This window comes from Ptychodera flava, chromosome 19 (genome assembly GCF_041260155.1).
Source record: "Ptychodera flava strain L36383 chromosome 19, AS_Pfla_20210202, whole genome shotgun sequence".
Taxonomy (NCBI): domain Eukaryota; kingdom Metazoa; phylum Hemichordata; class Enteropneusta; family Ptychoderidae; genus Ptychodera; species Ptychodera flava.
Window position 1 is genome coordinate 28,872,816 of NC_091946.1, and position 27,062 is coordinate 28,899,877.

The window sequence follows — 27,062 nt, forward strand, 5'->3', positions numbered from 1 at the left end:
TTTGGTGACCTCGGTTGACCTTTTGTAACAGCGTGACACTTTATGCACTTTATTGGTCGCCGGATTAAATGGCGACTATAGTGTTCAGCCCCAGGGACACTCGAGTAAATACTTCCTGACTCGTGTTCCTTGACACCTTTAGGGGAGAACCATTTGATTTCTTGGGGGGACGCCTGCAATCAGAAAGTTTACTAGGGCCCTCGCAGTGTATCGAACCACAAGCGACCGTTGTCATGGCAGCTTTTTTTTATCAATGTGACAGAATTTTTAATTCTATTAAATAGCATAAAAAATTCTGTCACATTGATAAAAAATCAATGTCACAATGATAAAAAAGCTGCCATGACCACGGTTGCTTGTGGTTCGATACACTGCGAGGGCCCTAAGAAACTATCAGTCGGTCCTGCATCAATTTTTTTTTTGCATATGCAGGAGTAATGCATTTTTGTTACGTTGAGTCGGCAACCGATTTTAAACATACGAAATATGTCATCAGTTCAAATTTGTACCTATGAACGACTTACAGCTTTGTCACTAAGTTGAAGTAAACAGTTACAATACATGCTTCAGCATTTGCTGTTAAAATTTTAGAAGAAACATCTGGTAAAAATTCATTCGGAGCTGACTGATCTGGGCCGGCCTGCTGTATACTGTATATTGCTTTTAAAACTAGTTTCTTGAATCATGTCTTGTGTGCTTACAATAAATCTGCACTCGTTACAAAGCAAGTCAAATATACATCCCCTCAAAATACTGATCCTGTGAAATGCTTATTGCAAATAAATCCAGAAACATATTTTCCAGGATCTTCCATTGCAACAGAAACACTACGTGCAATGAATTTAAATCAGACTTATGTATAATGATGGCCAAATAAAAACATAGGACTTGCTCCAAAAATATTGAAAATATATGCACCGCCATTGACGTCGTGCGAGAGTATATTGGAGAATCAAATTTTCACTTTGCCGACTGATTTCAGCACATTATTGGTGTCAATTTTTTATTTACTTCTGTCTGTCGGAACATTTTTTCTTCGCAGGAACAATTTTTTTCTCCTTCGCCCGCCCACGTAAGCCCCCATCCTCCCAAAAATAAAATGGTTCGCCCCTTAACCCTTTGACCCAGAGTGGCAGGTACATGAACTTGTGTTTGTTGATTCACCTCCCTATTGATAGCGAAGGGATCATAAACTCTAGTCTAGGTGAAGGGGCCCGGGGTGAATGCTCGACACAAAAGGATAACAGTTGACCCTCATTGGACATTTTCGCAGTATACTTGTCCCAGTTCGTGAAAGTTCTCGAAAGCCAACATCCGGCTTTCTAGGGAAGGCTATTTCACACCATTGATCTGTGCTCTATATAAGTGTGCCTAGCCTGTCTCTGTAACCTTGTAGACGGCACCCCTCACACATTCTGTACCACAGGTAACTCCGCCACGGTTAAGACAGAATGTCAGGAGCTGACCAACCCGTGGAAAGTGCTGGGAATTCCACAGAGAAATGCCAAAAGAAGGTAAGCTTAATGTGACATAATATAATGTAATCATGCATTGAAATTTCATCCTAAACGGTAACAGCGCACAACTAGATCGGATTTGTACATCGACCTTGCAAAGCGTCTCCTTATTCTGGCGGTCACCTGTGGTCTATTCCGCTCTGCGTCTATATATGCGCCCCATAGACGTGTGCACATATGCCTAATACACACGTCTATGGGGCATAGACGTGTGTACATATGCCTAAGGCATATGTGTACATATACCTAAGGCATATGTACACACGTCTATATGTATGGGGCGCATATATAGACGCAGAGCGGTACACACGTCTATCTGTATGGGGCGCATTTGCTGCGGTTCCGTAGCCCTACCACTCCCTTTGCTGGTTGTGTTGGGGGGCCCAGTCTCCCCCAACACAACCAGCAAAGGGAGTGGTAGCACATTATTCGGCCAACCAATAAACCAATTTGCATTTTCAAAAAAGAAAATCGAAATGGAGCTAATTTTCAATTTTCAAATGGTTTTATCATCTTGATTATTAACTTTTAGGCCTATTTCTAAATTTAAAATCTCTGGGCTGAGATTGAAGTACAGGAAACAGGTGTATACTGCAGTGAGGATGGCACTTTACGGCCATTCAAATTTCCCTCTGAAAAACTCTATTTCCCACGATGCGTATTTCCGTTTTTTCAATTTCCAATATACCAAATGTCCGATTTTCGCATTTCATTTGGGGCGTGGCAGCTGATAGTATCTATATTTGGCCTAGGAATGCATCAAATTGTGACAGTTATTTGCGCGGGCAACTCGTTCAATGGATCGAGTAACGAACATACAAAGAACAATAGTGTTGCGGCCGCCGGAAAGGAAAGTCCGATATAATCAGTTTGACCTGACCTGCTGAAGTTTTGCGCGCTTCCCGTCAACGTCGCAAACTGGACTCCATTGTGTAAATTGTGACAGTCATCAGCCCAATCAGAGCGCGGCATCCACATTTAACTTTATCTGATCAATTTATTCAGCTGTCAATCTTTGTACGCAATGATGTTCTCCTCATAATGATCTTAAAGTTCCATTAGGGACGGACCATTAGATCTTGGGAGGGGGGGTGGTCAAAAACAGAAAAAAAAAATTTTCAGAGCAGAAAGTTAGGAAAAAAAAAATTTTCAAACTAGTTTGCAAAATAAAAAAAAAAAAAATAAGAAGACAAAGGCGTAAAAAAAAAATCTGCAAAAGTCTTTAAAATTTTGAATTTTTTTTAGATTTTACCGACAGAAAGCAACTTTCTGTATTTTTTAGTACATCCTCCTGGCACATTTTTAATTTTAATTTATACATTTAGAGTGACTGTATCCCTTATACTGGAAGTTGTAATTATCTTATCTTTTCAGGACTTTTGTATTCTGATCACTTGAAAATTATGAAATTATAGAGCCTGTTTTCTACTTGTTTCCTGCGTACAAACCAAGCAGGTACACTGGTAAAACATTGAAACATGTATGGTTGTCAAGACAGAAAGTTGTATTTGCCTTTTAAGATCAAGGTAAACAGATGCAGGCCACATCAGTTTCATTTTTTTCACAGCATTTTATTGCAATGATGAATGCAAGAATGGGTGAACAAGTAGAAACACGTCAATCATGATAAAACAACATATCAAGTCATTATGCATTATTTTGCTTTTAAAAAGGCATTTTCAATTCTTTTTTCTCAAAAAACAGTCTCAAAAAACAACAGCAACACATGTTTTAACATTCAACAATACACTACGTAGAATGCCATCTATCCAACAAATCCCAACACAAAAACACACAAAAGGGTTGAACTTTGAAAGTTTCTCGATAGCAAATACTGAATAAATCTGCATGAATAATCGTTTTTGTGTAGCAAATTTCAAAGAAATTGGACAAGCCCTTTCAGAGAATACAGATTTTTTGACTATGAATGGCATAAATTGCCCTAAAAAGACAAATATTGAAATTTCAACACATCTATACACATCCAATCAATTTGGACATGCTGCTACAGAGAAATAGATGTTTTGATCAAAAATGGGCAACAATTGCTCTAAAAACACAAATATGCAAATTTAACTATATTATTTAGCTTATTTTAGCTTCTCAGCTTGTCAAAATCAATTGTAAATCATGAGATATGCATGATGTTTGGTGGGGTGAATGTAGGCATTTCACCACGCAGTAGAAAGGGAAGCCAGGAAACCAAAATAGTCAATTTTCAAAACTATAGGAAGCTACTGAGGAGCAAGAAGACCATGTTTCAGAGGAAGATGTGTAATCCAAAAAAAATGCTCCCAAAGTGCCACCAAATAACACCATTTTTATCTCTATTTTTCAAAAGCTCCAACGGCAGGAGGGGGACACCCCCTCCTGACCTCCCCCGCAAAAATACTCCCCAGGTGCCACCAAATAACACCATTTTAATCTCTGTTTTTCAAAAGCTCCAAAAGCAGGAGGGGGACACCCCCTCCTGACCACCCCCCCGGCAAAACTACTCCCCAAGTGCCACCAAATAACACCATTTTAATCTCTATTTTTCAAAAGCTCCAATGGCAGGAGGGGGACACCCCCTCCTGACCTCCCCCCGCAAAAATACTCCCCAAGTGCCACCAAATAACACCATTTTAATCTCTATTTTTCAAAAGCTCCAACAGCAGCAGGGGGACACCCCTCTCCTGACCTCCCCCCCCCCCCCCCCCCCCGTGACCGCTTCCGTGGCCGCTTGTGGTGCTTGGCACCACATCTTTGCCCTCTTTATCTTCAGACAGCGACGAACTAAAAAAAAATTATAAATCTGAAAATTTACTCTGAAAAAAAAAATTTGCACAGCTAATCTCAATTGGAAAAAAAAAATTTCAGAAATTTACAATAGTAAAAAAAAAATTTTCACAATTTCATTGTGACCACCCCCCCCCTCCCAAGGTCTAATGGTCCATCCCTTAGCTGTATCTTCTGGAGATTTTTCCGTTAGTTTTGATTGAAATGATCACTGGCTCATGTTGAATAGCCTGTCAAATAACATAGAATCGCATATTATTCGGAAACATTACGTGCCCTACAACTAAATAACATGTGATTTTACAACGAAAATTTCAATTTTTGTCCGGACAAAAATACAAACTCTGTTGACACGCGGATTGCAACAAAGGCATTCTTCTGCACCTGCGCGAGCCATTTACAGCAATTTCAAATAAATATTCATTACTTATGCCCGGTACTTACGTCGTAGTCCATTGTCCGAGCACGTTGCGTAGCCAGATGTCTGGCAATCCACGACGCAATGTTGTTTTGATCCCGCAATAAACGTGAACTTGTACATATCGCGTGATCGCGGCGTCAACATTATCTTTGTTTTCCCCAGCACGCTGAGCATGCCAGACGTCAACAAACGAGCTCGGAAGGGCAACACGTTTGAACAAAATTAGCAGTTTTATGTGGCTATAACATCACTAATCATGTTTGTTTCTTCGTAAAACACATTTTGCAACAAATATGAGCCTCCAACATGGAATTTTCCGAGGTAAAAATGGTCAAAAGTTACAAATAATGGCCCTTTAAAGTAACCAATCATTGTTTTAATCCGTATATGCCGGCTCACTTTATAAATTGCACCTGTTCCAGCCCGATCAAAATCTTGACCTTAAAGTCGTTTGATAATGATCATGTTTGAGACATCGTCTAACAGTTCGTTCAGAGATACCACTTGCCCTGGGCAAAACATTTTGGAGATAAATACCTATTTCGCCGTGACTTCTTCCTTTATCACCCATTTCTTGAATTTCTTGCGGCTGAACGCACCAACTTAAATTCATTGCCTAAAGTGCAGGGGCACTCTACCAACCAAAGAACAGTTTTTTTCTTGTCTTCCAGCATTTGAGACGATGTTAGGGACTGGCCAGTTTGTTCAGCATAGTGTGTTTACATCTTTGTTCAGTACACACACTCCAGAGCTTGCAGAAGCCGTCTGAGATAGGGTTCTACATTTGCACTATAAATCGGAAGAAAAAATGTTGATATTGCACTAAAACGGTCACCCCTGTGACAATTTGTAGCTGTGGAAACGCAGCTATTGTTGGCGCATGGCAGGGGGCTGCGTGCGCCGCCAGCGCTATGCGGGTCATCAAAAGGCGGGGTTGACTTTTGATGACCTGCATAGCCATGCACCCTACCCCGCCAACAGATAGCTGCATAGCTAGACAATTTGATGTCCCAGTGAAGAATGTAAGATGTATAATAATAATATTATCACGAAAATACTGCAAAGGATGCACTATGACATCGGCGCCGTGCATCACCCTCTGCTTCGCGTCGAGCGATACGCGCTGCGCCAATGTCCTTGCGCATCCATTTTCATAAACCTCATTTTTTGGAAAGTTACGTATACGCGCCCGAAGGGAGCGCCGAAAAATGAAACTGAATGATGAAATTCATGGCTAGCACGATGCATTTTAGGCAAGTATGAGCCCGTGTCGAAATTTAAAAACACACTGACCCCCTAATTGCGCATTTCAAAATAGGTGACCCAATCACCAAAGTGAAAAACAGGGTGACCCCCATGAATCCACCGGCCTCCAAGGCCGAAGAAACTGACCAGTCCCTCATTCCCGCTAATTTTTAAAAGTATCTTGTGCTAATTATCGTAACCAAGCCCCGCCCAGTATATTTGGTCACACTGAGATAAATGTTGCACCTTAATTCCAATTCGATACAGTTATTTCCGCCATAGTATGAAAAGATACTGGGCCAACGCCCCAAATGAAATGGGGAAATCGGACATTTGGTATATTGGAAATTGAAAAAACGGAAATACGCATTGTAGGAAATAGAGTTTGTCAGAGGGAAATTTGAATGGCCGTTAAGTGCCATCCTCACAGCAGTATACACCTGTTTCCTATATTTCAATCTCAGCCCAAAGATTTTAAATTTAGAAATAGGCCTAAAAGTTAATAATCAAGATGATAAAACCATTTGAAAATTGAAAATTAGCTCCATTTCGATTCTCTTTTTTGAAATTGCAAATTGGTTTATTGGTTGGCCGAATTGTGCCACGGATTGCTACGGAACCGCAGCAACGTTTTTTAATACAACATCAACACAGCAGGACTTGGTGTGGCGGCCTTGTTTACATCTTTAATCAGCTACAGGCTCTCAGTTACACAACACACCAAGGCCACGTACTACACACAAGTCAGACAGAGAAACTAACAAATCACCACACCTTGAAATGTCATGTATGTTTCTTCTACATTCCTGATGAACAAGTTAGCATGAAAGTTCAGGTAGCTTTGGGAATTGACCGGCTAGACCAGTAATCATATAAAACTTACTTGTTCAAAATATTTGTGAACTTCCTGATTGGACTCAAGGGTATGTTTTGCTTTGCAAGAACCTTTTCAACATAGCTATCCCAATTACATAAATGTAAAATATGAAATACGGTTTGTTACAAGGCATCCTTATCACTGAACATAACATAATGAAACAACGACGCTGGAAATTGTAAAAATGCGTGTATATAGATATAACAGTAAACAAGTTAACTAACTGATTTCAAATTGTATTGGTTCAAGTATAATATAACAAAAAATATAGGGAAAAGGTGAACAAAATGTCGTAATTTTCTACACTTTTGTTTTCTTACAACTGAAGAATTAGCCCTATTTAAAGACCTATGACAAGTAGTTGTTACATTGTAATTTCCGCTCCGCGGACCTGCAAAAATCTTCGCGGGGAGCGCCAAGCTGTTGCTGTAAAGGGGCGTTGCACTTTACGACGATGCTTCTCCTGAGTCCATGCAGCATTTTAGAGTGTGTGTTGGGGGGGGGGGGTGTCTCTGACCGCCAACAGATATACCAACACTAGCACTGGCTCGATGTTTGCCAACAAAGAGCAATCTGAGACTGTCAGAGAAAAGTCGGTTCTCACTTCCGCAGTGGGTATAAAAGCGAACGCCATGTGAACAACAGCAAATCACATCTGAGTGTCGTGCCATGTGTTTAACCTTTTCCCGTAATCGATTAATAAGAATAATGAAGTACGAGTGACAAGCAACAAGAATCCTTGCATCATGAAACCTGAGTATTAAACAGTAATATTACCCTAATAATGACCAGACACAGTCACCTGTGGTCTATTCCGCTCTTCGTCTATATATGCGCCCAATCTTCTTCTCAGGCATATGTACACACGTCTATGGGACGCATATATAGACGCAGAGCGGAATAGACCACAGGTGACTGTGCACCAGACGATAAGTTTGAATACACATGGTCGCTCAATAAGTGATAAAACTTACACGAATCTGCTGTGAACACATTTTTTTTCAAGTATGATTATCAAAGATACAACAAAACTGACGTACCTGTTCTCTGTATACTTTATCAACTATCAGGTAAAAGATATATGTAATAAAAGGTAAATAAATGTTCTGTATACTCATAACATATTGGATATTTACAACCATTTTCAGTAATAGAGCGCGAAGCCACTGCAGTGAACTGCAATAAAACTGCTTACACTAATTAGTTTCAGCTGTAGCCGTGGCCACTTTGGTGTTGAACAAGGCTACTTGATACAGACAAAAAGTCTGCTTGTACAAAGGCAAAACTAGCTCTGTCTGAGGCTCGGGTTGTAAATGAGAGTTTACGATTGGCACCCTGTGTTCAAGATTAAGATACAATGTCACATTACCATGCACTGGTCCATGTACAAATCTTTTTTATTTCAACTTCCCCAGACAAACTGTCTGCATGGGACATACAATGTTGTCGACTTTGCCAGCTGGCTACAGCTGAAACTAATTACACCCACTCTCAAACAAGACATAGAAGAGACAGGTCTGGCGGCAAAAACCGGAAGTTCTTTTATTGAACTCCAACCAAGCAAAGTTACAAAACTACAATATTTTAACCAACAGGCAACAGTAAAAGATTACATAGCAAAACTGTTGAGATGTAAATCTACTAAAGGTAAAAATACACGCATAAAAATACTTGCATTCTAAAAAACAAGGCTGTGGAGAGGTGGGTGGGTAATTAAGAACGGTACTTATTGAAGTGAAACAGTTCAGTAAAAAGATGGCTAAAAGTTGTCTACTGACTAACGTAAAGAAAGCACAGCTACTTGTCAGACTAGAGAGCTAAAAGTAACCTGGTGAGCATGCGTGGAAGAAATGTGGACTATACCAATATCACTCGGGGTGAAATAATCAAAATGGGACATTTTTACCCAATTACACCCACTCTCAAACAAGACATAGAAGAGACAGGTCTGGCGGCAAAAACCGGAAGTTCTTTTATTGAACTCCACCAGACAGCAAGGCCGCCAGACAACAAACAAACAAAAAAAAAAAAAAACAAAAAAAACAAAAAAAAACTGATAAGTTACAAGATCAGAAATTGCAAAACACAGCCTGTAAAAAGGCTAACAACTGTATTACATGGTTAAACTACAAATACTACTGTAATAACAACTTATCACTACTCCGAGGCAAAATTGCCTGAAATGCCAAGCAGATGTGCCAGTGCAAAAAGCCAATGTTGACTACAGGAAACCTGAAAATAGACACACTGATTCTTGTGCAGAACGTAGTCAAAGAAGTGCAACTGGTTAACCCAGATATGCAAACACACTGAAGTGACATTGAAATGTAAGGAAGGGCTTGCACTGGCGAATTGAATTACCAACTGCTGAAATGCAGACAAGGGTAAAAGGCTTATCAAGCTACAAACACAAGCAAATTATGCAAAGCTGCAGTAAAAGTTTAATGCCTGCTGAAAGCACAAATTGGAAGCTAATGGGAGGCAACAATTTCAGCCATGCGTTTCGTGACAGACAAACGTGTCGTGAGAGGAACTTTGATATATTCTGTATAAGCCTCTGAACGCCAATCCCCATGAAGCTTAATAAGTTCTACAGGTACGCCCGCTGCGTATGCTAAGGACGCACCGCCCCTGCGTAAACTATGTAATGAGTAAAGTTTGGTGCTTTTGCCAAGAGCTGCAATCCACTTGCCAAAAGTGGAAGATAAACTGTGATGCGTAAGCGTTACAAGTTTGTTTTTGGTAGTATAAGAAAATGCAGGAGAGTTCCCCGAAGCCGGTGAAAGTGCAAGCATGTGCTTAAAGGCAGCAACAGGACAAAGATAAGAAAAAGGTACAGCTGAAATAGTAGTGAGAAAAGTGCGCTCATGGCACTGCAAAGATTTAGACCAGCGAGCTGCAATGACGAGAAAGTCATCTTGCACACTGATGTCTCTCCGAGACAAATGACGAGATGGGTCAAATGCTAATTTGGAAGGGGGAACCAAATTAGACTTTCTGAAGAAAGTATAAAATCCAATAATGATTGCACACCAGGCCGCTACCTGAAAAGGATCACTATTATCAACTAAGGAGTGCATTGCCTGTAACATAGTTATGGTAACAGGTAATTTTTGTACAGGTGTATGCACTGATGTTTTCTTTAAACCTGCTAACGTAAGACGGAGTTCCAGTGATGAAAAATTGTCCACTGAGAACCCAGAAAGTACATGTAAAGTTTTCACACCAGAAAGGTAGTTTGCAATTGATCCTGTACTTTGAAAAGAACGTGCCAAAAATTGAACAAAAAGAGATAAGTTTACTGCTGATGCAGGAAAAGGTGCAAGACCAAAATAAATACAAAAGGATAAATAGGCACGGAACTGTGAAATTAAGTTGCGTTGTGTACCAGGACGAAAAGCGGCTGAACGAGTCCTCTGCAATTCCTGTCTGAGAACGTCCAACTCAACAAGAGTATCTGTAAATGCAATTAAAACATATTGTTGAAAGAAAAATGCCTATCCTGCACCAATACTTGCTGCAAATGCAGGTGGCTAGTAAGTGCATGAATTGAGACGAGTAACTGGGATTTAAGTGCCAACGAGAAAGGCAGTCTGCTAAACGGTTCTTATCACCTGGTAAATGTTTGGCTTTAAGCTCAAAACCATGAGAAGCGCTGTGAACCACAATTCTCTAGCAGCTGCAAGCAAGAAGGAGTCTCTGGCTCTACCAGAATTAAGAACTTGAACAGTATCCATGTTATCACAAAAAACCAATACTCGTTGCTTGCCCCACCTGTCACCCCAGAGGTGGGCAGCAACTACAATAGTAAGCATTTCTAGACAATGTATAGGTAAGTTTTGTCGAACAATAAAGTCTGGAAATACACAATGAAAGAATTCTGAACCACAAATACCACCACAACCTGTTAAACACGCATCTGTTGAAAAAATGTCGTCAGGGTGGGACCAGTCTACTTCTGGAATGAAAGAAATGCCATTATATTGCGCCATGAATGTTAACCACCATTCGACATCTTTACGGAACTCTGCATTTAAAGAGATATGATGATGTGGTGAAGAAATGGAGCGCAAAAGTTCTAACATGCGACTGATAAACAAACGCCCTGGTCTTACACAGCAAGCTACGAATGATAATTTGCCAATGAGTACTTGCAAATCGCGTTTCTTGGCTTTCTTACGAACAACCCATTGTGCTAACAGTGTATTGACTTCTTGAAGTCTGTCTTCAGTTACTTGTAAAGTCATAGTGTCTGTGTCTACCAAAACGCCTATAAAAGTTAAACAAGTCGTTGGCTGAACTGCTTTGTCAACTGCTTCCTCCAAACCTAACTCTGTAAGGAGAGAACGTAATGTGTTAAAGGCTAAAAATGACCTTTGCTGAACTTCTGCGCCGCAAAAGTCGTCTAGGAAATTAACAGCTCTGAAACCAAGTTGTCTAAACATGTACACAACTGCATTAGTGGTACTTTGACAAGCCAGAGCCGCAGATCTAAGACCAAAAGGTAATCTAGTGTCAACAAAAACAGAATCGCGCCATGTGTAACCAAGCAAATGATAATCGTGAGGGTCCACTGGAAGCTGGCGATAGGCTCGTCTCAAATCAAGTTTGAATAAATGGCACCCTTGACCAAGAGAACGAATAATATCAGTCAGCGAGTCTAAATTAGGATATGTAAGATGAAAAGGTAGGCCTAAAAATGTATCAGAAGGGATGCCTGCATTAACTGATGTAGACTCAGGAAAACTAAGATCCATAATAACGCGACGCTCAAATGACCCCTTTTTGGGGACTGTTGACAAGGGGAGGTAGCCAAAGGAACATGTAGTGGGTTTTGTGCAAAAGGACCGGCTGTGGCCCCAAGAAGCACTTCTTTACAAATAAACTTATCCACTTCTTGAGCAAAATGAAGAGCCGAAGGGTGATTACGTGCAATTGAAAGGGGAAGAGAATCACATGAATAATTAATTGGCCAACCAAACTGTAAAAATTCCACTACTAGTGGATCATGATACCACTGCAAACGCTGCTTCCAGGCTGGAATATTGAGCGCAGTGTGTATAGGAATACGCAAACCAGAAAAATTAGGTTGACCGGAGTCAAAAACTGCTAAATGCATGTCGGCCAAACGTTGTGGTGACAAGGATGAAACGGGAGGCCAAATGCGATGTGCTGGGGCAACCCATATAGGTATTACAGGTAAAACCACAGAAAGAGAAGAACTAGAAAAATCTACAATTGGATAACAAAAACTAGACATGACTGTAAAGGCCTGAGATAAAGCACAATGATTGAAAGTGTACAAATTTGAATCAAAGAAAGAAATTGACATATTAAAAGCCTCATCGCCAAAAGCACTGCTTGTAAAATCAATATCTTTAACTACAAAGTCATGCAGAGGCTGAGTAAAGTAACTAGTGGAAACAACCTGTGATGAAAATAAAGCCACCTCAGGCGAGCTTGCGGAGGTGGGTGTTAAATGAACAATGTCATTACTAGTAAATGAACTATCAGGGGTTTCTACAGTTGAAAATGATCCCCTGTTAGTAACTAGAATTGTAGGTCACTCTTTGTCTTTATCTGTGTGCCCTTTATCCTGATAAGGACAGTCACTAGCTGGATGAGAAGCTTGTTTGTGTTTTAAACGATAACAAGAGGCACACATGTGTTTCTCTAATCTACCGTTAACATAGTGATCTCCTTTAATCTTACATTTACCAGATTGAAAACCTGCACAATATCTCTGACGACTAACTACTTTACTAGTTGGAGGATTTCTTATAAAACGAACATGCAATTGTTCGAAACTATCGCCCCAACGTAAAAGACCCTGCTCCAGATACTGTAAAATTATGGAATGATACTTTCGAACTCTTTCCCATGGATATAATTGAGCATCTGTGATAATATCCTGCAAGTGTCTTAATCTTAATAAAGCGGATTTACTTCTGGGCAATCTACTGGAAATTATTTCTAATTCCCCTGCAACTAACTGAGCTAATGTTAACTGTTCATAGTCCAAAGCGTCCGACCTATCTGGGTTTGGGTCTCTTGTAAATTCGTGAGGCCAAGGCACGTATTTCTTGACTCGGTCGGTAGGTTTACGCTTGACACCGCTCTTCATCCTCTTACCTTTCGATTTAGGTTCGTCACAGTGGCCGAGAAGAGATGGTGACACGTGTGCATGACGTCGCGAGCTGCGTCGTTTGTGTGTAGAACCATTCGATATGTGGCTTTTCTCTAAATCCGAATACTGAGTGTCCGTCGAGCTACATGAAGAAGAACCACACCAAGATGAACCTGTTGAGTCTAACAACCTGTCTACCGCTTGTTGCAAACTGGCATTGGTCTTCAGGTCATTCAACGTTGCACGAGTAGTTGGCGATGTGGATGGTGAACCAGTTGCGCCTAGTGATTTGGCAACACAGTCTGCACGATAACCCGGCTTTTGAGGTGTGGCCGGTACCAGCGATTTGATTGGGTATTGTAGGGTGATTGGCATGTAAGACATTATGTTAGAAACCATTTTCTTTAATGGGTGGGTTCAATCGCTACGGTATAAATAACAATTAATATTTGTTATCATATGAAGATATTTTACAATAATTTGATATCGTTTGTAATTTATTCACTTAAAATAATTATTTTGTTGATGATTTGAAGACGTTGACAACCTCAGTATGCACGTGTTCTATGACAGTTCAATTTCCCACCCTCCGCATAAATGGTTGACACTTCGACGAGAGTTGACCGCTGTCGATGCTACAACATCAAAACATTAGAACAAGAAACTCACATGGTTCTGAAAGTTACGGATCAAATTTAAAGCTAATGATGTTTCTAGAGTAGAAATAAAGATAGGTACAAACCGCACAAAAATGGCTTTGTTGGAACGAACCTACATTGAAAGGTCTAAATGTAGCGATCACATGAACATCCCGACCGGTCCAACTACCCGTCGACTGCCGTACTGTCAAGATTCGATGTCTGAAACACCAAAGAGCTGCTGTTTAGCCCCTGCTGATGTGTACCAGCCCCGAAAGAGTACTACCACATTTATAGAAAGCTACAAAATATGCGTCTGTTTTTACTCACAATTACTGAATCCTGTCTCAAAACTGTCATCCATATAATTTCCTGACGGGCAGTGTCACTGAGTGTGTGAATACCGGATACGATCATCGTTGCATGGACATACCACAGATGATCGTTGACACTCGCTGGAAAAACGACGGCTGGGACTATTATTTTGTTTGCTTTTACAGAGTGTAATGGGCTCAGGTACAGAGATATCGACTGATTACAGATATTGGAAGGTAAATTGCCTGTAGGGCAGTGACGGGCAGCAGTATGACCCTTTGATCGAACACTTGCAACACTGCCCGCGATCGCAGACCAGTTGTGAGATCGACAGAAATTTTAGTTGTTGGGATTTTTTCAACAAATACGGGCTACCACAAGTTTACCTCTGAATGCTGTTGTAATTAGCAACCTCTACTACATTACATTGATACAGAAAATGTGCTCATACGCCGACGAGTTATTCCGTATTGTGCAAGATTTGTGCATTTCGAGTGGCTCGCCGATGAAGCTATGAATGAGCACCCACGAGTGAGGAGTAATACACGATAGCTCATTATGCATGACCTCATTATGTCTAGCCTCTAAACCAATAGGCGCAGCTTTGAGATGTCATGTGATACTATTCATGAGCATTTGTTTACAACATATGCGATTTTCCCGCCACGTCGTTAGCCTGTGTTTTCTTGATTATCTACGCCTATTTTACCTTATTAAGGCATAGCTGATGAGTCATACTTTGAGGGCAATAATAATCAGCTAAGCTGCATTCAAGAAAGTGGTAAGGGATTGGCTAGTACCGCGCTTTGCGCTCTTAGGACTGGGATTTGACATGTGTCAATCAATGGTTTTCACTGCAAGTTACTCGAAATCGTGTCAATCAGAGCAATTACCGACGAGGGGGCAAGCCCCCGATGAGTAATATGAAGCTGTATGTTGCCAGGAGTAAACCATTGCCGATTGGAGAGGTTTGCATCAGTCTGATGGTACCTGAGGTGGAACATAATCGGCTTGAAAATTTTAGGGTTTTTCATTGTTTCGCTCAAAAGTTAACTGTGCTGAGAACACATTTTAATGAACCACAGAAACGATGAATCATTTTTAAACAATTAGTAATACCTAAAGGCCTTATTTTTCATACTAAATTGTCTACATGAGTTTTAGACCAAAAATTACAAAGTTTCAAAGAGAGGTCCTGTCAACCCCATAGAAAATGTACCCTCCATTTCTTCGTGCAGTGAGGTCACCAGCCGAGCGGGCGGGACTTTAGCACCCGTTTACCGTATTGTGGAAGCTATGCCAAAAGTGACACTTGCAGCCTTTTTCAAGCAGCGTCGTGCTCAACAGCAGGATTATGCCACAAAATTGACAAAATTTTTATATTTTGCCCTATATTCACACACGTGAATTCGCTCCATTTCTGCCAACGATCGCGTGTCTAGTGACCCAGATGACTTTATTTTACGTTTACATTGACAATGGGGTACGTTTAATAATCGGCATAGTTTGGCGATTGTCTCTTTAGACCAAAATTACAAGTTTTGAAAGTTGAGTTCGTTCAAAATTGAGTAATTTTAGCTACCCAATTGAAAATTGATAAATTATATTTTAAAATATGTATATTGCCAAAACATTTGTCGACAATATTCTTCAGACCTATAGCCGACACTTACCATCTCAAAAACAGTGAAAATATACCTTAGTTTATGAGAAAACCGCGTCTTTATTTTGGCGATATTGCTGGCTTTTGTTTACTTTCAATGACGCCACTGAAAGACGCCATTCTTGCCTATATTACCCGTCATGCAATGGTACCGGAAAAGCCCGGTCATCGTGCAGACTGACATTGTTACTACCCTGAGTGGCGCCGTCGTGTGTTGAGCGGGAAAGTCCAGAGAAACCCGCCAATTTATCTGTTAAAGCCTCAACTTTCGCTGTAAGCTCATCAACTTGATCCTGGAGTTTGGGTTTAGACTTACGAGCACTGCTGCGGGTACGAGTGGTCTTTTCCTTCCGTATCGCCCCGGAAGTATTCGTGGGAAGTTCACCGTCAACTGCGCTGACACATGTGGCATGCCCCATGAGTTTGTGGGCATCCAGATCTGTACCTTCCCCCTGAAAATGTGGTTGCTGACTATCCACTGGGCTCTGCTCAGGATCCTTATCAGACATCGTAATTAAGAACGGTACTTATTGAAGTGAAACAGTTCAGTAAAAAGATGGCTAAAAGTTGTCTACTGACTAACGTAAAGAAAGCACAGCTACTTGTCAGACTAGAGAGCTAAAAGTAACCTGGTGAGCATGCGTGGAAGAAATGTGGACTATACCAATATCACTCGGGGGTGAAATTAATCAAAATGGGACATTTTTACCCAATTAGTGTGAGCAGTTTTATTGCAGTTCACTGCACTGGCTTCGCGCTCTATTACTGAAAATGGTAATAATAATAATGTAATAATTGATCGACATGACATACATTTATTGCAACACTGCACATATCATTTTGCTAATCTTCGTGATACATTCAGGATTTTTCTAAACTCATGGCAGATTAATCAAAAAGAACCTATCTGGTGGTCGTTACAGCAACACTGTGATTCTTTAAAGAAAACTAACATGGACGAAACTAAGTTCAAAATGCCCGCGATGCCTTCTGAATGAAAGACTTTCATTCAGAAGGCTTAGTTCAAGTGAATAAAAGATATGGGAGTTTTAATTAAACGTGAATACAAATGGAACATAACTTTTGTATAATTATGCTGGCAAAACTAAAAACGGACTTGCTCAAAACTATTGGAAAAACATGCTCTAAATCTTGACGAATTCTTTCACAGAAATATAGATTATTATGATTCTGTAATGTTCACATTTACACGGTGCCCGGACCATAATTGCTGACCTTTGTTATTTTTTCTCATCACGTTGTTCAACGGAAACAGGCTTGAGCCGACGAAAAGCAAGGTCATAAGAAAGGAAAATAGAGGGTGTCCGTAATTTGCATTTTCTCGCATAACTTCGTGTGACTACTGTCATTTTTTAAATCGAATCTCATTTCCAGGATGATCAACTCCCGGTGTGGCCTTCGCAGGGAAGCGACATCCGCATATGGTCTTTGTTAAGCCGCAAGAAGGATGGATTCTGGCAAGTTAGGGAGAAAATTTCTGGAGATAAGTTCCTAGTGGATGCGAGAGGGACTTACGACACAAAAAGTAAGTTTACAGCCCTTTAGACCTATCGCCATGTCGGTTGTAACGGCAAAAGCAGCCACAGGTGCTGCGGGCACAGTCACCTGTGGTCTATTCCGCTCTGCTTCTATGCGCCCCTTCTTCTCAGGCATATGTACACTCGTCTATGGGGCGCATAGATGCAGAGCGGAACAGGCCCCCCGGAATAGACCACAGGTGACTGTGCTGCGGGTTTGCAAATGGAGAAGCACAGGTTCAATAATGCCAAGTCTTTGGTGAACAGAAGCCCCGGTACGCGATGTATGTAACAATTCGTAATCATGCCCTGTCTTTCAATTGCTGTTACCAAGTAACAACATAATTTGTGCCCGAACCTTAGCCCTGGTGTCCGAATCTTAGCGTAGGGCATTGTAAAACCAGAGTCGCGAGCAGAGGAAAAGTGCGAAGCCCAGTAACTAACTGTTTAAAGAGACTGCCGAGGCAGTACTGTGCACGTGACCGCGCATCAAGTTACCATGCAATGCTATAGTTGAACTATATTGACCTTATTTCTGAGGGTCTCAACTACCACTGCGTGAATTTGGCATAAATACTGATCATCTTTCAGGATTCCAATGTAGTTTGGTACTTTTGCAAGCATACAATAATGACAAATGTTAAATTTTTGAAATCAAAATTCATAATCTTAAATGTATTAAAATAACACGGTCTGTTCTACAACTGTGTGAATTTGGCATGGATATTAATAAATTTATACAATTTTTATACTCCTGCTATGACCAATAACGCCTTATCCCCTGTGCCACAGGCTGATGGTCTAACAATTGCTGTTATCAGCCTTTGGTAGAGGGATTTGAACAAAGTAGGAGTTCTGCCTGGAGCACATGGCTTGCTGGCATACACCAATATTCCACACTCATTCAATCATACAACAAGTGACATAATATCATTCATGATGTAATAATGGGTTCCCATTTATTCTGGATTTGAAAAGTAGCCAGAAAAATTGCCGCTATGTGCCTAGGCTGTAGTGCATTCTGAATAGGACCAAATCATGAGTAAGATGTCCAATTTCGCAAAATAAGTTGTTTCTGTTCTACTGTGAAAGACAGGAAGTTTGAGCCAATATCCTCTTGTACGTCACTTTCGTATCCTGTTGGCAGAGCTGCAAACATTAAACATGCAAACCTTCACCTCATTCTATATGTATAGCATTAACATCAACAAACAGAACCTCGTGCTTCCGCCACAATTTGATTCATTAATGTTGTCTTTTATAGTGCAGAGTCCCTGATTTTCAAATTTAAAACACGAATAAAAAGTTTCACTTCTGTACCATTGTCATCTAGTGTCTATTTGTTACATGCAGAGATTGAGCATGGGGAGCTCTGCCCACTCGAATATGCATGTTATTGTATTGGACACTGTTTGAACCTCTGGCCTATGGTATCCAAAACTGGTCAAACCGCTTCCCGGCCTCTGATAGCAAAAAAAATGTCTGTCAACAAATCTTTTGCGAACACCTTTTTTTCTCACAAAATAGCTTTGCTGGCTGTTCCTAGGCATGCAACTGTAGCATAGCAATATTCACCCGCAAACTGCGTTTTAATGAATGTAGGGTCTAATGATTTTTTTTCCAAATACACGGTGTATTAAGGTAGTATGCACCTCGAAAGTGAAAGACTTAAACTTTTGCTCTAACTTTCCTCAAGGAATCTTTCAATCATTCTGTTTTGAAATCAAGAATAAAAATAGGGGGTCACCGTGCAAATTTTGGTATTAGAGAAACAAATTACCCAAGATTTACCGATATTAGAAATTCAAAATGGCCGCCATCCTTGTGTTAACTCTATGGGAGAAAATTAAAAAAATTCGAATTTCGAAAAACTAAGCCGGTGAAAAGTTTTCTTTCACCGAGAGCTTTAAAATGAGCCCCCACATGTGGTATATCAGAAGAGAATTGTAAAAGTTTGAGAGTCCGGATGTCTGTCCCCGAGGTGCGTTCTACCTTAAAGGGAAAGTGCGCACAAGGAACACATATTCGAACTCCCAAACTTTTACTCTACTATTGTGATCTACCACTAATGGGGCTCATTTTGAAGCTTATGAGTAACCAAAGTTTTCAGTGACGTACTTTTGTGAAAATCAAAATTAATTTTCCCTTCTCGGAGTTAACACAGGGATGGCTGATAAATATCGGGTAATTTATTTCTCTAGTTCGAAATTTTACACGTTGATCCCAGATTTCATTCTTGATTTTGAAGGCAATTATGAAAAGTCTTCCTCTGGAAAATTTGAGCAAAATTTAAATTTATAAATTAAAAGGTTCGTTCTAACTTAAATGTGCCCTCCGGTCGACCTTTTGGGCAAAACAGGTTATAGGCATCTCGCTATGTTCTTAAAGTGCGTCTGTCGTCGCGCTGCGCATGTTTGTTGATAACCATAAATGTTTGTAAACTAAAATGATCAACATTATATATATATATATATATAGAGAGAGAGAGAGAGAGAGAGAGAGAGAGATCATTGAGGGGGTAATGTATCTTTTTAAATAATACAAAAAAGGGTCACTTAATTTTCATAAGTATCCATCCTGTCAAAAATCAGTTTCAAAAAAATTATGGGATATAAAAATGAATCACTGTATGAATTCATTCTCTGAAGAAAAGTATAATTATCTGTAACATGAACATCTTGCCTTCGCAACTCCGTGAGGCTTGTCTTCTTGTAAATCGAGCCAGCTGAGGGGCAATGTACAATTCCCATTACTTACACATCAGAGATATAGCAAGTTTTGTCAAGGAAAATACTTTACAGTTACCAGTAGACTACCATGAAAAGTGCAATAATACTTTTGGGTGATATTCCAATATCATAATTGTTGTCCACATCTTAACTTTCAAACACCCTATTTGAATCAAGTACATTTGCATCAATAGGCCAAACCCGGAATTCGAATCGACCACGGTACAGGGGCGTAGGAAGCAATTCACGGTTGGGGGGGCAAAGGTAACCTATATTCTGGTGATGAATGAATTACGATCTAAAATTTGCATATATGAATAAATTAAAATATTAAATCATACACGAATAAAAAAATTAAAATAATTAAAACAGGCCAAAATCAATCTTAATAGTAAAAAATGTAATGAAAGCACCACTACTTTCACATACGGCAATGTCTCAATATTTGTGTTTTTATGTATTAGGCCGTGTAAAGAAAATTCTTTGTTTGCCGTCCTTGGAATTTTGAAAAACCTACCAGCCAGCCAGCAAAAAACAAAACAAAACAAACACACAACATAGATCAATCGCATAAACTTTAACTTTCCATCGGTTTATGGGTCACAAGTATGAAAAATCATCTGTTACATTTACAATGCAGTGTTCTTTATGCTCTTCATTAAGCACGTTGAAAGCAATGCTTGGAAACACTGGTTATATTTGTATAAGTACAACAAGCATACTTAGAGTTAGGTGACTGTGAGTCTGAACAAAAATACCATAATAAACAATGGCAATAAACACTATACCAGTACATAGGCCCTAGTGTACCACATGTACAGTGTGATAGTAATCAACTGGTTGTATTACGCAGATCTATAGTTTGTCTCTGACGGAGGTTTATGCACTAGGTAGTCATAGGCAAGAGTAAAACTATTAAAATAACAAGATCTCAATTATGAATAAAAAGCATATTTGCGACAAATGTAAAAGATGCAAATTACGTATTACGACGATGTTTACGAAGTTTTGAAGAAAACGAAATATATTTGAATCAACACCTAATGAAGGAACATAAGAACTTCACCGTTTACGCAATGGCTTCAATTTGCAACGTGTCTAAGTGACATATGTATATTAATTATGACATGTACATTTAAGATCGAGATCTGTATTGATGTTTACGATTGGACGTATATTTCCATCTTTAATTCATATCTATCATATGATCCAAACCAAGCCTTAAACATAACGTTTAAAATCCCATTCTAAAATAATACGGGAAAGGGAATACAAAGGACAAGAGAGAAAAATACAACAGACAGGGCAGGAGGACAGACAATTGGAGAAGCGTATCTTGGGCTATGGCAGCTGTCAAGCTTGTCCACCGAGAAATAAAGTCTATGTAGTACCAACGAACTCTGAACATCTCGTGTAGTCGATCGAAGATTACCAGCACCTCTCAGCAAGCTAAGACGAGTCCATGAGTAAAAGCAGGCCAAGATGAGGTAATGAGATAATAGGAGAAAAACGAGTAGTAACAGTTGTTTTGACAACTGTACACTATGTATTTCAACATGTTGGGGTAAGCTTAGAACAAAAAGGTGTTCTTGCAAAACCTGAAAATTCCAAATATAAAACTGCAAAAGTTACTGAGTATAACAAAGTATGTAGTTGTCACTCAGAAAACAAATGCTAAACATCTTGGTAAAAGGTGAAACTACTATCTCTTCCATACAATTACAATTTTTACAGTAAAAAGAGTGGGTAGCTGAACAAATCATAACAGCCTCGAGTACAAATCCTCCTTTTTAAGTGTCAAATAAATACTAGTCCTGATCACTGTTTCTGTTGTTAGCTGTAACTTTAAAGGCTATTTATTCTGAATTTTGTGTATCAACTATTTTTAGCCGAATTCCAATAGCGCTGATCGCGATGTCAGGTTTGTTACTAAATATAGCTGCACGCGCGACTTCAGACACCGCTGCCTGAAATTCGGACAAATCTTTTCATGCGCGGTCGTTGTTGCAGCTCAGTTGTAGTCTGAGCCATAAATTCATAGGAATTAGTGTGAGTTTTTATATTCATTATAACACTAGCAGGTTTTGATATCGTTCTTGCCGAAAATGCGGACTAATAGTTATTTTTGCATATTAATGACAGAAAACTGACGCTATTGCATACTAAAATGCTAAATATTCTGCTTGTCAAGACAGCAATGCCGAATGGCCATTGCTATTTTGAAAACTGAATTCTAATCCGGACTTATAAAATGTCCAAATCGTTTTTTAGCAGAAAAAAATGTTCAAAGTAAGGGCAACTTCCCCCGCATACGAACTATTTGGAGCATTCAACAACGACTCGGAACATTTCACCGGCGGTACCTGCTTGCCATGGTGCAGATCCAACATCGTGATCAATCGCGGATCGTGGAAAAGCTGATGGAAATTCAGTTCCGTTCCTTATTCGAAGCTAAACCAGTCAAGAATTGTTTTCGATTCGTCTTGTATGGAGACCAAAAAGATTTTACGCACTTCCGCCGATTTGGAAACTTTGAGGGAGAAATCAACTTGTGAAACGGTCGATTGATCTTCACTTACGGTACACTGCAGTCCGCTACATCAGGAGGTGCACATGTACACTTTACGTACAGCGGTTGATGTACCCCTTTAAGATAAGTAATCTGATTTGTATGGAAACGATCGTACGACATTTGCGTTTTTGCGACATTAAAGTAAATTACTGCGACATCGCGAACAAAGGAGAGCACATCCCGCCGTATTTTCGATCATACGATCTGTGTTTGTTTTTCAGATTTCGTCCAAAAACCTACCCGCACGCGGACGGCAAACAAAGAATTTATTTTACGGCGCCTTAACTCCAGTTGTTTGTTTAAATCTTTACATAGCACTCAGCAGTAGTTGGGACAGCTAGCCGTAGTCAATGTGTATTTGTAAAAGTTGGGGGGGGGCAAAAGTATACCTTTGCCCCCCCCCCAACTTCAGCATTGGGGGGGCAGCCGCCCCCCCCCTGCCCCCCCGGTTCCTACGCCTATGCGGTACAAACAAAGCCATGTGCGCAAACGCGCACAGACGTACGTGTATTGCCATACGCGTTCAGTACACATGTGGGTTTGTTTGTACCGGCATCACGTGATTATTTGGGCGTGCTGAGTATGTAGAACGGCGTACGCATCGCATCCTTTTTATTCCGGAGTAGAACCATTGTCAAACACTTAAAAAAGCACATAGCCTATTTAGTTAGTATTGTAAAAAAAAATATTCGTAGTTTTCTCATAAATTTTTGTGACCGTCTGGTCAAATGGGAATGGTTTTCATAACTAAAAATAACGTATAGGAAATTACATGTACAAAGAATTAAAAAATAGGTCGATTGGCAATAAAAAATAACCCCGCCCTTAAAACACTAAAACACCCCTTAAAAATACCAATGAAAGGTTAAAAGATATGACCAGACCAAGAACAAACTTTAAAAGGTAGACTGTAGCACCCCTTATACAAGAGATTAACATTATACACAATGGGACTGTTGTCCTTGCGCCTTGTTCATCTTTTGAAAGTTACCCTCTGACTACGACGTGTTTGGTATTTATGACAAGGAATATCAGGAATGATAAAGTGCAGTCTTTGATTCGACTTTAGAATGTTTGAAGCAAATTTTTTGCATAGATGATGACGTCTGGTCTCCAAAGTATTTAGGTTTAAGAAATCAAGTGCCTCTCTGTAGGAAATACACGGGTAGATGATTCTCAATGCTCTTTTCTGCACGTTTGAGTTTATCAGTTAGACCTCCCTGCCAAACAATGCATGAATATCCGATGCAGGATCGTACTTGGGTGATGTAAATGAGCTTTAACTCGTCTTTACTAGCTCCATACCTACTCAAAATTCGCAATAATTCTTGTCCAATATTCACCAGATGTTAAACTTAGATTAATTGACCTTTTATTGCGTGTTAGCTTTGGTAAATGGGTAAGCTTGTGACAGATCGGCCGCCCTTTTCACAAGTGGCAATATCGCAAACATTTTCAACCCGTAACTAGGTGTTCTGGGATATGTTTTCAAAAAAGGGAACACCCTAACGAGCATGCGCAGCGCGACGACAACCACTCTTTAAAGTTGTATTGACTTGTGAGAGATGATTAAAGAGAAAACTAAAATAACATACCGATTTTGTCCTAGGTAAATTTAGGTTTTATGCTGTACCTCAGCCAGACCCGGAAGAGGTCATTCCAGATGACAGTACACCTGCTTGGCTTGGTATTCCTGGACAAAGTATCGGCAGATCAGCGGACCAGAATAAAATTTACATGTTACAATGGACTGAAAAAGATGGTGTGAAAACAATACAAGCAAAGGTATGGCATAATATTAAAATTGCATTTTCATAGCGTTCTTGAATTTCCGGTAATTCCAAGCCTTCAGATAAACATAATTCACAATAATTTGCAGTTGAATGAAGTTTTACAGTTAAGCAAAGCCTTAGACTTCTATTGTTTCGACATGTAGATGGGTAAGTATGTATCCACGATTCAAATGTTCTCACACTGACTGACCTTGCAGTGGGAGAGAGAGAGAGAGAGAGAGAGAGAGAGAGAGAGAGAGAGAGAGAGAGAGATGGTAAGCTCCTCAAAGACATCACGGACTCAGAATCTTCGTCATTTTCTACAAGTACAGATCGGTTCCACTCACATAGTGCTGCCACACCTATCTCTTTAAAGGGATATAGTCGTCGGAACTGCGCCCAAAGGTCGTATGGGACCCATACGACCAATGGCAACAATGTATCCAAGACACAATGGTGATTGATGAAAGTTAAAACATGTCTGTCATAATGTTGCAGCTATGATGATGAGGTGCATCTTGATATCGTACACGAAATACATTGTTTGTAAACAAGAAACTCGCACAGGCGCAGTTCCGACGACTATATCCCTTTAGACGAAAGGTTCATTTTACCCTTCTACATCTAAGATGATCTTTTTAAGGTAGAATATGCTTAGGGGACAGACATTTGGACCCCTAAACTTTTACAATTCTTTATTCATGGAGACAACTTTTCACTGTCTTATTTTTCCGAACATTTTATTTTCCTCATTACCACAGGGATCGTTGCCATTTTCAATTGAGTGTCTATAAATATCATTCAATTCTTTCTTTTGTACCAAAATTTGCAAAGATGATCCCCTAATTTTTATTCTGAATTTGGTATAAGTATGGTTGAAAGTTTCATTTAGGAAAGTTCGAGCAAAAGTGTAAGTCTTTCACTTTCGGGGCCCTTACTACATTGTACCTTAAGGGTCTTATTCGGTAATGTTACTGGTAAAGTTGATCCACGAGAAAAAGATAAAATTTCATCGGCATACAAGAGATTGACCACGGTTGTTCTTCTCCCCTCTCCCGTCTTTCAGGGCTTTGAGGCTCCGGAAGACCCCAGAGATCCGCCAGTGGTCAACGACGAGAAGGAAGCGCTGCATATGACCTTCCTCATCGAGTTCTTCTCAGCGAGAATGTACGTCAATTTTCGAGATTTCAATCACCTGGTGCCTGGTGCACCAGGAAATAATTACGTCAAGACGCGGAGCAAGGGTATCATCGACAGGCTGCCTGTAGAAAGGGAAAACCTCATATCCTCCTGGTCTACCGATCCTGGGCTGCAATATTACATGACGGCAGTATAATTGGAAACTGAAGTCACCAAATTCCCGTCTGGTCTCATCAGCCGTACCTTCCGAGTAATTACGTTGACAGCCTTTTGTTCCATCAAATCCTGGTCGACTCTTTTAATCTAAAAAGCAAGGATTTTTCTTTTGATTTTTTAAACTAGCGTACGAAGGGAATAGAACGTCAAGCTGTTTCCAATTTCTGAATGCTTCCCTAAATGTGACAAAGTAAACATGCATTTACTCTAGAAAACCGTTTCAATCTCGGCCGTTTAAAGGTATACTGTCACCTGATTCAATTTTTCCACAGTTACCATGTAAAGAGAAAATCTGACCAATCACAGATTTTAAGCGGGTGGCCGCTTTTAAAAACAGCGCCCTCACACGGGCATTTTGAATACCAAGGAACGCCCCTTTGGCCATATATGGGCATATTTAGATTACAGGTGACTGTATACCTTTAACATAAAAGATCTCAAAGCTTAGCCTGTCCACATGGAATCCTTTCAGGTTAAGATAACGGACTGAGCCTCTTGCTTGCATGGCTTGAGTTGTTTCTCTGAAACATGGAACTTCTTACATACTTCAGCGCCTTTCCTAAAATTGAACCTTCTTGAGAAATATGTTACAATTTGTGGCTTCCTCCCATACATTATAACATGTAACCTTACTCGAAGTCTATTGCTGTTTAAATATCCTAACAGATTAAATTGCAGGAATGAACTTCAAGGAACAACGACATTCAGTACGTGTTCTCTCGACATTTAGTACGAATAAGCATGTATCAAGAGCAATGTAGAACACGCGAGTCAGTAATTGATACTCTCTGGTAACGGACATCAAAACATGGCATGAGTAATATTCGATCAACTTTTTATAGACGAACTTTATGAAGATCGCCGTTGTTGACACTGACTGTGACAGTTGAATGATAATATTTGTATTTAAACTCCACACTTAGACGTACGAGATATTGCTAAGCCAATAAAAGCTATTGATATCAGCTTTGCATTCACGTATTCGTCCGTTCGTCCATCTGTGTGTGTCTATCTGTCTGTCTGTCTGTCTGTCTGTGTCTCTGTCAGTACATGCGTACATACGTACGTACGTATGTATGTATGTATGTATGTATGAATGTATGTATGTATGTATGTATGTATGTATGTATGTATGTATGTATGTATGTATGTATGTATGTGTATATATATGTGTGTGTGTATGTATGTATGTACGTATGTATGGTATGTATGTATGTATGTATGTATGTCCACTCATATACCTTGAGTACCGCTGCATATATCACGTTAATATTAGGTATGTAGATATATATTATGGCTTGTATACGGGGAATTTGCTTAGATTCGTTTGCCTGCTCCAAAATTATGCAAATGAGCAAAAAACAGAGAAAATGGTAAAAAAATAAAAACTCAGAAACTGCGGATTGGATTGCTTTGATTTTTGCATACAAGTACCTAGTGATGGTATAAGTTAGACATTTCCATATTGTGGTGATATCTGCAATTGCAAATTTTTGATAATTGTTTTTGTCATT

At 39.8% G+C, this 27,062-nt stretch overlaps 1 protein-coding gene across 2 annotated transcripts; it reads left to right on the forward strand.

Moving 5' to 3' along the window:
- The first annotated feature begins 67 nt into the window (after window positions 1-67).
- LOC139119190 (uncharacterized) lies at window positions 68-26,525 on the forward strand. Of its 2 annotated transcripts, none has more exons than XM_070682866.1 (4): window positions 68-1,514; window positions 16,977-17,127; window positions 24,030-24,205; window positions 25,259-26,525. In XM_070682866.1, exons 1-4 carry the CDS (start codon window positions 1,452-1,454, stop codon window positions 25,526-25,528), a joined length of 660 nt encoding a protein of 219 aa, XP_070538967.1. In that variant the 5' UTR covers window positions 68-1,451; the 3' UTR covers window positions 25,529-26,525. The 2 variants fall into 2 exon arrangements, with proteins under 2 accessions (XP_070538967.1, XP_070538968.1); XM_070682867.1 differs by lacking the exon at window positions 68-1,514 and adding an exon at window positions 15,403-16,355.
- Window positions 26,526-27,062: the final 537 nt, after the last annotated feature.